Genomic DNA, 11,105 nt, shown 5'->3' on the forward strand with positions numbered 1-11,105 from the left:
GCTGGGCCCGTGAGCCATGGCCTCTGAGCCTGCGCGTCCGGAGCCTGTGCTCCGCAACGGGAGAGGCCACGACAGTGAGAGGCCCGCGTACCGCAAAAAAAAAAAAAAAAAAAAAAAAAAATCTTGTTTCATTCATTCCCTGTCCTGGTTAGCAGAAGAATCTTGACTGTTAACCTCTTGATGAGGCATTTATTGGAGTATTGTAGAAAGATACTTGGTTCTTATCTATTTTTTTCTTAAGACTAGTACAGTATATATTATCTACCCATATGTATGCCTGTACTTTTTGCTGAACCATCTTTAGGTAAATTGTGCACATCATGGCATTCCACCTCCAAGTTCTTAAACCAGCTTATCAGTAAAGACAGGGTCCTGTTTACCCAACCTCAGATTTCTTCACCTATCCCAAATGTGTCTGAAGCAATTTTCCCATCTCAAACCAGCATACAGTTAAGATATGCACTGTTTTGTATCAGTTTAGACTGTTATCCAGAACAGTTATCCTGCCTCTGCACCCCTTTCTTTCCTTTTTGACACTGACTGGATTAAATTTAATAATCTTAAAAATTTTTCAGTTTATCATAATTGTGTCTTTCTAAGGTCAAACTTATTTTGCTTTTAAATCTCCTTTTTATAATACATACATTTTAAAATCCTGGAGCTTATATGCAGTTAGAAGTGTATTTTACTTGTCGTTTAATTTTTTCAGTTTTGTCTGAGCCTACTAAGAACCTCCAGCGAGTTCCTATTCACTGTTGATATTGAATTTCAAATGGTTAACAGTCTGAAAAATACATTGCTTTTGCTTGCCTGATGAACTTTATGAGCACGGGTCACAGTGTGGGTAATTTCAGTGCTTTCTTTTTTTTTTTCGGATCTTTATTATAGAGCAACGGAGGAACAAAGCGGCAAAAGATATCCCATCAAAATTATATAGCCTACCAAAAGCAAGTTATTCGGCGGAGTATGCGACATAGAAAAGTTCGTGGTGAAAAAGCTCTTCTTGTTTCTGCTAATCAAACATTAAAAGAATTGAAAATTCAGGTGAGGAAAATATAGCATTTGTTTAATTATGCTCTGAACTTGGAGGACCTTCACGAGTTTCTGCTTTGCACCTAAGTATTAGGCCATTGAGAGAAGGCTTTTTTGAGTTTAGAATAATGCTTGCAGGGTCACCAAATTAAAATAACTCTTTCTTTAGAAAGAGTTTCAAAGTTTTCAAAATTAGCCAAGACTCTTTCTGTGAAGATGAAAAGTATTTTGGGGATTCTGAAAACTTGAGCAGGTTCTGAGTAGCTTTCCAATAATGATGAGAAATGTTGAGAGCCATTTGATTTGTTACATGTTGGGGTTGTTCTTTCTGAAGGTTCACTTTAGATCATTCCCGCTCTGTCCCCCCCGCCCCCGCCATTGCTTTTGCACATCAACACAGTGGATGCATTATGAAAATGCCTCATGATATGGTGGTTTCCTGGTAGCAATACTAAAGTACTATAAATGAGCAAGCCAATGGTACATCTCAAAACCCAGGAAAAAGAGGCTGATAAATTCAAGATGTACATGAAAAAACATCTGGCCTCTTATCTGTTGTAGTCACTGATACAGATCCCAAAAGTTGACCAAATTTCCCTCTTTGCTACTTTCATGTGGCCTGGTTCACTGGTTATGCATTTTTCCTTGTTGCTGATATGTATCATTGTAATTGAGGCAAAAGTATAGGCTTCCTTTGAGGGTGTTATGTGTTCCAGATTGTCCCGGGAACAGTATTTCCCTTGGTTGAACCCATGGCTCTGAAAATAAGTGTGTTGGCATAATATCTTTACTCTGTTATTGTAGCTTTTACATCTGAGAAAGCTTGTTTCTATCACCGGCTTTCTGCCTGTCAGTGGTAAACCTCGAACATTCAAAACCTTTAAATTACAAAAAGAGCCCCTGTGGATAAAGACATTTTCAAAGCCTGTGCTGCTTTTTATTGTGGACTACCCTTTTTAAAGAATAAATCAAAAGTCAGCAGAAATAACCTCAATCTATGAGCATGTTACCTGCACAAACGAGTTGCTAGAAGGCAGCAGCTATTCACAGGAAACCCCCCAAACGTGCTCTCCTTGGATGGCTCCTTTGCCGTGTCCCTCCTCTCATCTCCCATCCTTGCTTCGAGGACCACTGTGATCTGAACAGTCAAGAGAAAGGGCAGTGAAGTGTAATTTCCCTTCACCGGTCCGTGGTGGTAGCTTTGAAAGCTCCCACTAGATGGGACCTTTTTGCCCAGCAACCGGAGCACTATTAGAGCGTATGGTGGGCATGCATGTGACCCTCAGCCAGTGGTGGTGGGTGACTTTTTAAGCATGTAGTGCATTTTTTTAATGTTTCATGGAGTCTGTCCTCTAGGGTATACTACATTTCCAAGTTAATAGGATGGCAGCTACACCCATTTATAGTTGCTTAATTCATCCACCTCTGAGGCCATAAAGTACAATTTTATCCTTCTCCTTTCTCGGAATATGCTTGGCGTTTAATTGTCTTATTCTATTTTCCCAAAGAGAGGTTTTGAGTGGGTAGTATTGCTTGCTTTAGAAAGGAGGAAATTTTCCTTATTTCACTTTCCTTATTGCATTTCCTTATTTCAGCCACACACTCACACCCCCATGGCAAGCAGCGTGGAGCCGCTCACCTTGTAGGAACAGAGTTTTCATTGTTCCTTTTATGCCCCACAGATCAACAATGCTGCACCCGCTTGTTAAACAGACCTGTAGAATGTTAATTCTTCTGAAGCATTCTCCTAGCACTTACGGTTTATGAATTATTCTTATACAGGGCACAGGCCTCCATGCCTTTGGCCTGTTCCCTCATTCTGAAATACCGTTTTCTCCTCACTAGTAAGCACTGTTCATCTTTCAGAACATCTTTTCTGCAAAACCTGTCTTGGCCTTCAGTTACACAGCTAACTGCTCCTTTCTGTGTGCTCCGCTAGGAGCAATGTGTACTTTCTGCCACCATCTTCACTGCTTGGTTCTGTCCTCTGGACCTCTCCGGGGTGGGATTATTCACTTTTATATTTCCAGTACCTAGCACAGTAGTCAACACATGGTGTAATAAATCTTCATGAGTTGTTGAATGAATTGAAATGTCCTTGTCTGTGCACTCAAAGTATAAAGTATGAGCCTCCACCCCTCAGTGATGGAACTCGTGTCTAGAGGTATTTGCGGGTGGTCCAACGTTGCATGGTGGTGCAAAGACCCTGTGCATCCCACTTAGGCGTGTGAACTAGCATTCCTACAGTCATGCAGCTGTGACATTGCCCACATTAGGTTGGTATCAGACACTTCCTCTGTAACTGTGCTTTCTTCTTCATGGGTCATATTTACTAACTGGGGCTGTTGCCTCTGCCTGATGCCCGTGTGCTGGGCTGCCTTCGGTAGAACTGTCCCGTCAGTACTTCTCACGTACCAGAAATAGGCTCATTGCTTCATAGACAGATCATTGATGATGTCAGTGCACTGTAGCTACAGATCCCTGTTGAATCAGTCTCTGCTTGCTTATGAGGGCCTGATGTCCTTTTGAGAAGTCCAGTTATGAATCTGGCCTAACAGGGAGGAGGCCAGTGTTGTTATCCCTGTTGTAATTTACCTGTGTACTGTTATTAAAATCACTTTTCTGGTCACGGTCTTCCCAGCTGGAAAGCTCTTGGGCCCAATTATATACACAGTTGGTTCAGGGCTGCTTGTTTTGTCTTTCCAGATTTTTCAAAGAGTAGGGGAATAGAGTGCATAAAAGGGTAGAATGGTTTCCCTGTAACATGGATATTGGTGTAATGAGATACATGTAATGGGACATATTCAAGGAGTATGGAACTCAGTTATGCAGCATAATAAAATGAATACTCTAGAATACACCCAAGTGAAGAATTAGAATGTATCATGGAAGGGTACCTGTGTGTGCCTCTCTGAGCCCAACTCCTCCTTACTTCGCACTGGGGTTTACTCCCTGGGCGTGATAAAAATTTTTCTGAATTTGAAAACAATGTTTAAGTATTATGCACAATAGTCTTTCTGAATGTATTCCATTTTTAAGACTTGGCTAGAACTGGGCTAGAGTATATGGCCCCCACCCTTAAGAAATTCATATTCTGGTTCCTAGAGGCAAGACTCGGTCTAAGAATATGTGACAGGCCCAATGGCTGAATTTTGTAGTCCCGGCTGCTCACTAAGGGGATCAAAACGAGAAGAGTCCCAGATAGCCTTCTGGTTAATTTAGAGATGGTCTTATGAAAGAATTTGGAATTGGCTTGGTTATTAAAACGATGTGGAACCTGGGCATGATAGGAGTGACAGTGACGGCCTTGGTCAAGCCTTATTACCAGAGGAGCTGTCAGCCCAGCCCCACCTTCTGCTCCTTCGTTTTCTCCGCACCCTGACCCGACCCGTGGAGAGGTTGTAAGAGGCAGAAGACAAGGTCCTGTGGTGTAATTGTCTCCTAATTCTCTATCAGGCCTCCTAAGAATGTTCTCAGATGTATTGGGATTAGAGTCTCAATAGGAATTTAGCAAGCGAGCTGACTGTAAACTGTTGTATCTTTTGTATTCTGACGTCTTTTATTTTGCCCTCAGAATCTATGCATTATTTCTTCAAATAGGGTATAAGTCTCAGTATTTTGCTTTATACAAACTTTGTTTCTTTTATATTGGCACAGATCATGCATGCATTTTCAGTTGCTCCTTTTGACCAGAATCTGTCAATTGATGGAAAGATTTTAAGTGATGACTGTGCCACCCTCGGAACCCTTGGCGTCATTCCTGAATCTGTCATTTTGTTAAAGGTGGGTAACAGCTCTTTACCTGAGGGATTCTAGGGATTCTCCTGTGTAAACTGCGTGCAGTGGTGGTTACCGTTACCTCAGGTTCTCAGCAGGGTGTGGTAAGAAGCTTCTGCTGTGAGTTTTGCTGGCCTCTACATTCTCCATCTCTGGATGAGCCATGAGAGACTTAGAGGAGGTCACAACATCATTGGGTCTTGTGGGGTTTTAATAATTCTTGTTTAAAATAATCTAGATTTAACCTCCTCCCTAACTTTAGGATCAGCGAATCACTTAACCATATTTCTACTATTAAAGCATCTCCACCTTTCCTCATAAGTACAGGAAACAGACATAAGACACAAGGCTTGGCCACAATAGTCAAAATACTTTTGGTTGGCTTAATGGGATTCTTGTCCAGGGTATGGAAATTGGCTTTGGGGAGAATGGATTTAGGAGAGGTAGGTGTGTTTTAGAAAGTAGGGGCTTCTGAGACTTTGTCACAGAAGAATAATCATTGAACCAGCCGCTTTAGCCCAATCCTGCCCTCCCTCAGGGCCTGATTTTGTCACTTTCCTTTGCCTCTTGTTTCTTTGTGGCTAGAAGCATGCCCCCTGCGTGATGTGATAGAATATTTTTCAGGTTTTGAACTGTGAAATGTTTTTCATACTGTAGAGCTTCAATTCTGGTCAGATAAAGTTAGGCCCTGGAAGTGTTCATGCAGACCCATATCTACCCCTACACACACACACCCCCCACTCATCCTGCAGGCCCATATCTACCCCCACACACACACACACACACACACACACACACACACACACACACACACACACACCCTCCCTCATCCTGCTACCTACCCCCTGGAAATGATGATGCAGGTCCATATCTACCCCTACACACACACACACACACACCACACACACACACACACCCTCATCCTGCTACCTACCCCCTGGAAATGATGATGCAGGCCCATATCTACCCCTACACACACACACACACCACACACATCCCCATCCTGCTACCTACCCCCTGGAAACGATGATGCAGGCCCATATCTACCCCTACACACACACACCCTCATCCTGCTATCTACCCCCTTCCTGTTTGCTTTTCTTGGAACTGTAGGTTCTGTGGAATTATTTTGAAAGCCTGTTTGGTTTGCTGAATCCTAAGGACGCCGTCTAAAATCCTAGAAACAGCCTGTGTAATTAAAGCATTTGTACTTCAGATGGGCAACTAGAGTCCATATTGGTCATTGTCCTCTTAGCCCTTGCAGCTAATCCCACCGCAAGCTCAGAGCTCAGTGCTGGCTTCTGCCTTAAAAAGGACATGGGTATTCTTTTCTTGATGTTGAGGAGGGATGAAAATGTATTTTTAACCTAATTGGCGTTTTTAGAGGACCATTCTGACTTGATTTCTGCCAACTCACGCTGTCATCACTGGCACCTTAAGTCATATCAGTTAGATCAGTGTTTAGTAACTCAGAGTATCTGAACCTTTCTGCGTCTAAAGGTATTTGAGGAGCAGGAAAACAGTGCCACATCCAATGTGCAGTCTGTGCGGTTATCAGGGTATTGAGTCTAGACCCACCATTGACAAGGCATCCTTTGTTAATCCTGGACATTGCCAGCTCTGGTTTGAACCCTGTTTTCCACTGGACAGTGTGTGTATTTGTGTCTTGGAGCAACACACCGGTGGGCTCGGGATCAGCCTTTCGTGTGAGGTGGATGGGACCTTATCCTCCTCCTGGCTTCCACTCCCTTGTGGTTTTGAATTGTTTTCATTTGTTTTCTAGGCTGATGAACCAATTGCAGATTATGCTGCAATGGATGATGTCATGCAAGGTAAAGACCGACTTGTTTTGGGAATTTGTTGAGGAACTTGTTAAAGGAAGGTGGGATTATAGTTATTGATGCTTTAGTCTACAGTGCTTTTACTTTTAAACTTGAACAAAGCTTCTGCATGTTAAGGTAGAATCTTACATTATTGCTCTGAAAAGATCATAGTAAGAATGATATCTATGAAAATTTAGAAAGTGGAGAAAATAGTACTAATTAATTAATTTACCATAGGAACAAATAAATGTAAGCCTGCAGGTGAAAGAGGTCAACAAAAAGCAAAGCTAATTCAAATTGCAGAGCCTCAGACAGGTACGCAGGAATTGGGTGCCCTAGGTGCCTTTGAACCTAAGAGTGAGGTCTGAACCTAAAGGCAGGTTGGAAGCTGTTTAAGAAGCAGTTAGACAGCTCACTACCTTGCACATCCTCACAGCCCTTCCCTCCTGTCACTGCCTCTTCTCAACCTGTAGGGTTTGTGTTTCAGCTCTTTGAAGAAATTAACCTAGAAAGGTGATAATGAGGCCCATTACGTACCAAATAGGGAGACCACCCACCAGCTCTTTGTTCAAATACCGGCAGCCCATGTCTTACCTTCCATAGTCGAGGGAAGGGATGATCTGGGGAAATGGGCAATTCAAGAAAACAACCTACAAATATTTTTAAAAAGTGTTTCATCTCCCAGGTACCCTTGGGTTAAGCCCACCACTGCCCACTGAACAGTTTTTAGGCATCTTTTTAGTACCTCACACTTAAATAGGTGGAAATGGACAGCTAGAGAGCACCAGACAATTGAGCAAAGAGCATGAAACCAACAGACTGAAAAAAAAGGAGCCCAGAGAAAATAGACAACACAGGAAGAATAGAAAACTTAAAAATTAACTATAAACAATATGAGAGAAAGAGCAAATAGTCTATGTGTAAGGAACATTCAGAGAACAGAAAATAATTCATGAAAATAAAAAATGGGTGCACCAAGGGCCTGGTACAATAAAGTATAAATCTAGGGATAAGAAGACCCTAAAAGCATCTAGAGGTACGGAAGGAAAAACCAGCACATTCACAGGATGAAGAGTCAGAAAGACAAACTAATGGACCAGTGCCCACAAGATTCTGAGGAAAAGTGAGTTTGAATCTAGAATTCTATAACTAGACAGACTTTATTTTAACGTCACACTTGATGGCTCTTTGAATGTAAGGCCTCAAATTTCTCTCACACACCATTTGCTGAGATACTCTGGGAGGGTGTGCTCTGTTAACTGAGAGAGTAAATCCAGAAAGAAGTCAACAGTGGAACCCAAAAACATGGATCCAACATAGGAATAGATGCCCTAGAAGCTGGTGAGGGGGAAATTCCAGGACGGAACCCTGCAGCAGGTGTTGAGCACACCCGATCCAGATTGGAGCAGTGGGATGCAGGCTTTGGCAAAGGATGTCCCCTGGGAAGAGTGGAAGTGATAGATGACTGTCTTGAGGTTTACAGCTCTTGCAGAGTTTACACTTGAATTGGAGATAGTACAGAGAAAATGAAACACATAAATAATGCAGCAGTTACCAACCCCAGAAAGACAAAGTCATACCAGATAGGAACTATAACCAAGGTACACCAGGGAGTTCAACTGTGAGCAGTATTATGGAATAAAAAATAATGTAAACATTGGAGATTAGCTTAGCAAAAAATGTCACTGTGTCAGGAGGATGGGTTCGGGGGCAGGTGGTAGGTAAGAGGTGGTAGAAGAACTAAATTTTTATCTTTCACTGAAATTATTAGATAGTATCTAAAATTATGAATTAGCAATATAAGCATGTTATTTAGAAATACAGAGGTTAAATACCAGAAATGGCTGCAAGGGCTGAAAGTGGTTCCTTCTAGAGTGTGGAAATGGGAGGGGGAGAGAGGGCGATGGCCACATGGTTTTCTCCAGCCCCCTCCCCCCATCATGCAAAATGTTGGCTCCAGTTACACCCCTTGTTCTCCCAGTATTTGTCTTTTGAGTGATGCATATGTATTGCTTTGATAAAAATTAAAACAAAGAGAGAAGATTTTCATTTGATTATTATCTGTAACTTCAAAGGTAATGTTTGTAGGTGAATAAGGTAATTAAAAGTTATTTTAAACTTTTCGTCTTTAGGCATTGAAGTGAACTAATTACTGTCGGTAGTGACAATCTTTTCAATTTGGAATTCTGTTTTTTTCCTTCCAGTGTGTATGCCAGAAGAAGGGTTTAAAGGTAAGTTACATTTGTCACGTTTTGTTCATGAATGTCAGAGTCATACTGTAATTTTCTATTAAAGTGAAGCCTATGATTTGATTTTAAAATTTAATTCAATCTGAGTCTCATGACTGAAATTAATTTTAGTTAAATGCATTTTTTATTCAAGCTTCTTCATTATCTGTATCAGCACTCAGGCCTCAGGCCTCAAATAGGGCCTGTGTGTTAGACGTATCTACTGCCAGATGTCCATTCTGCTTTTTCTTTCTCATTTCGGGGGGAAGTTGGGGAATTAGCTAGTGGCATTTTGATTTTTATACTTAACCTTTTCAAGTTCCTCCTGTCAGTCCCATCTTAGAGCAAAACAGTTTGTATGTAACTGATAAGAATTAGAGGAGAAGAATTTGCTGAATTATATTAGGTTCAGTGAGAAGGTTTCATTGATCTATTTAGAATTAGGCATTTCTTGGATTATTACTTTAAATGGATAAACGGCAGTGCCTCCTACTACATCTTGGCCACTATAGTTGTGCACATAGTCGAATCCAGACCTTTGACATTTACAGATTTAACTGTTGCCAGTTTGATTCTTTGTGGCCTAGTCCAGAGGTCCATGACAGGTTGCAACTTGGCCCAAGAATGAGGTTGAATCGAATACCAGGGGTTCTTTGCTAAAGCGAACAAGTGAGCCACGCTACGGACCTAAATAAAGCCTCCCTTTCAGTGCGGCTTTTTGTCTACACATTCCCACTACACAGAAACTCCTGATGTGGTTAAAACAAAACAAACACAGCAAAAAATTTCTTTATGCAAAATGGCCATCAAATGAAAGCATCAGTAAAATCTGATTAACTTGTGTGAAGATAACTAATAGGAGGCACATGGCTTTCAACAGGAATGCGCTTTAGCTGAAAACCTGGAGTCTGTTGATATTTTTTCTTATCCTTCAACGTCAAAAGGCTTCTGTGCTCATTTATTAAGTTGGATGTTCCCTGTTGGTGATGCGTTCTTGGCAAATGGAATATATGAACTCTTACCTTGCAGTTCACAACTGTACCTCCACATGTGTTTCTTTTCCCAGGTACTGGTCTTCTTGGACATTAATCTTTTTGAACATTTGCTGACTGCTAAGAAATGACCAGAAAGGAAGAGGAGTTTGACATGTTAGGGCATTACAGAAAAAGTGGATTTAAGAATTAAACCATTACATGACTCCTCCGCAAGGCAGAAAACCATTCAAAAGTGACTGTCCCCAAATGCCTTATGTCAAATAAAGCAGATTGCACTGAAGGCCATCAGACTTGAAGGAAATGTTTCAAATTTTATATTTAAGGGGGGTGGGGGGGGAATGGGCAAGTAAAGACTGAAAAAGTTTAGTAGCAGTATCAGTAAATCATGTTTACATATGAGATTTATAGGCACGGGAGGGAATAAAGTTCTGTTATATTTCCTTGCTTGAGTTTCACACCAGATGCATTGGTCCATAAAGGGTTTGTATCACAGTAGATGGGACAACATTCTGCTCTGAACTAAAAGTAATTCTTTAGAGACATAACCTGCTTACCAATACCTGTCTTTGATTCATATTTTACTTTCAATAAAGCATGAAAGTGAAGAACTTGCCGTAATTGTGGAAAAGTGTCTTCAGAGTAGATTCCTCTCCGCGTTGGCTCCAGTGCACCTGCCTCACATCCTGCCCGCTGGTCTCTGACTTGGTGCTGGGAAAGGAGGGTGCACCTGCGTGTCTCCTGCAATGAGTCAAGGGATTGTGTCTCACTTGTGTCTTCAAAGGCTTTTTACTTCCATGCATTTCAGAAAGGATGACGAATGTATTACATGTCATAGCATTCTCCAGTTTTGCTATTATTAAAAAGTGGGAAATCAAATACACCTTGCACTTTTGAGAAGTCTGGCCACCTTATCTGAAGAGTAAAATGGCCTGAAATACATTTGGAAAATAACACGGGTTTTTATATAAAGTTTCTTCTTCCCGTCCTCCAAGTCCGCCATTTCTTGGATCTCACTTCTCTTTTTTTGAAAGCATTCTTCCGAAACACCCAGAAAGGATCTTTTAGATCACATTGTTCAAAAATGAAAAAACAATGTGTGCGTGGAGTGTGCCCCGTCATCCAGCTGAGGCTTGTTGGTTAGCAGCACGTGACCAAAGCAGGATTCGTTAGAATATCGGAGGATTTTCAAAGGAATTAAGACTGGAGTTTGTTTCACTGTTTCCTCTGAGTACGTATGTTCAAGTTTTCGG

General features: G+C 41.4%; 1 protein-coding gene across 4 annotated transcripts in view; it reads left to right on the top strand.

The window, feature by feature from the left end:
- Window positions 1–10,865, top strand: part of USP48 (ubiquitin specific peptidase 48) — a 69,427-nt gene extending 58,562 nt beyond the window's left edge. For 2 of the 4 annotated variants that reach the window (XM_024125291.3, XM_007111796.4), the window contains 5 exons: window positions 889–1,044; window positions 4,690–4,815; window positions 6,593–6,641; window positions 8,837–8,863; window positions 9,927–10,865. In XM_024125291.3, coding sequence (XP_023981059.1) covers window positions 889–1,044; window positions 4,690–4,815; window positions 6,593–6,641; window positions 8,837–8,863; window positions 9,927–9,949 — 381 coding nt within the window. In that variant the 3' untranslated portion in view covers window positions 9,950–10,865. The remainder of the gene's footprint in view (window positions 1–888; window positions 1,045–4,689; window positions 4,816–6,592; window positions 6,642–8,836; window positions 8,864–9,926) is intronic. The other 2 variants (XM_028487762.2, XM_028487763.2) reach the window with 2 other exon arrangements.
- The last annotated feature ends 240 nt before the right edge of the window (window positions 10,866–11,105 follow it).

This window comes from Physeter macrocephalus, chromosome 3 (genome assembly GCF_002837175.3).
Source record: "Physeter macrocephalus isolate SW-GA chromosome 3, ASM283717v5, whole genome shotgun sequence".
NCBI classification, from domain to species: Eukaryota; Metazoa; Chordata; class Mammalia; order Artiodactyla; family Physeteridae; genus Physeter; species Physeter macrocephalus.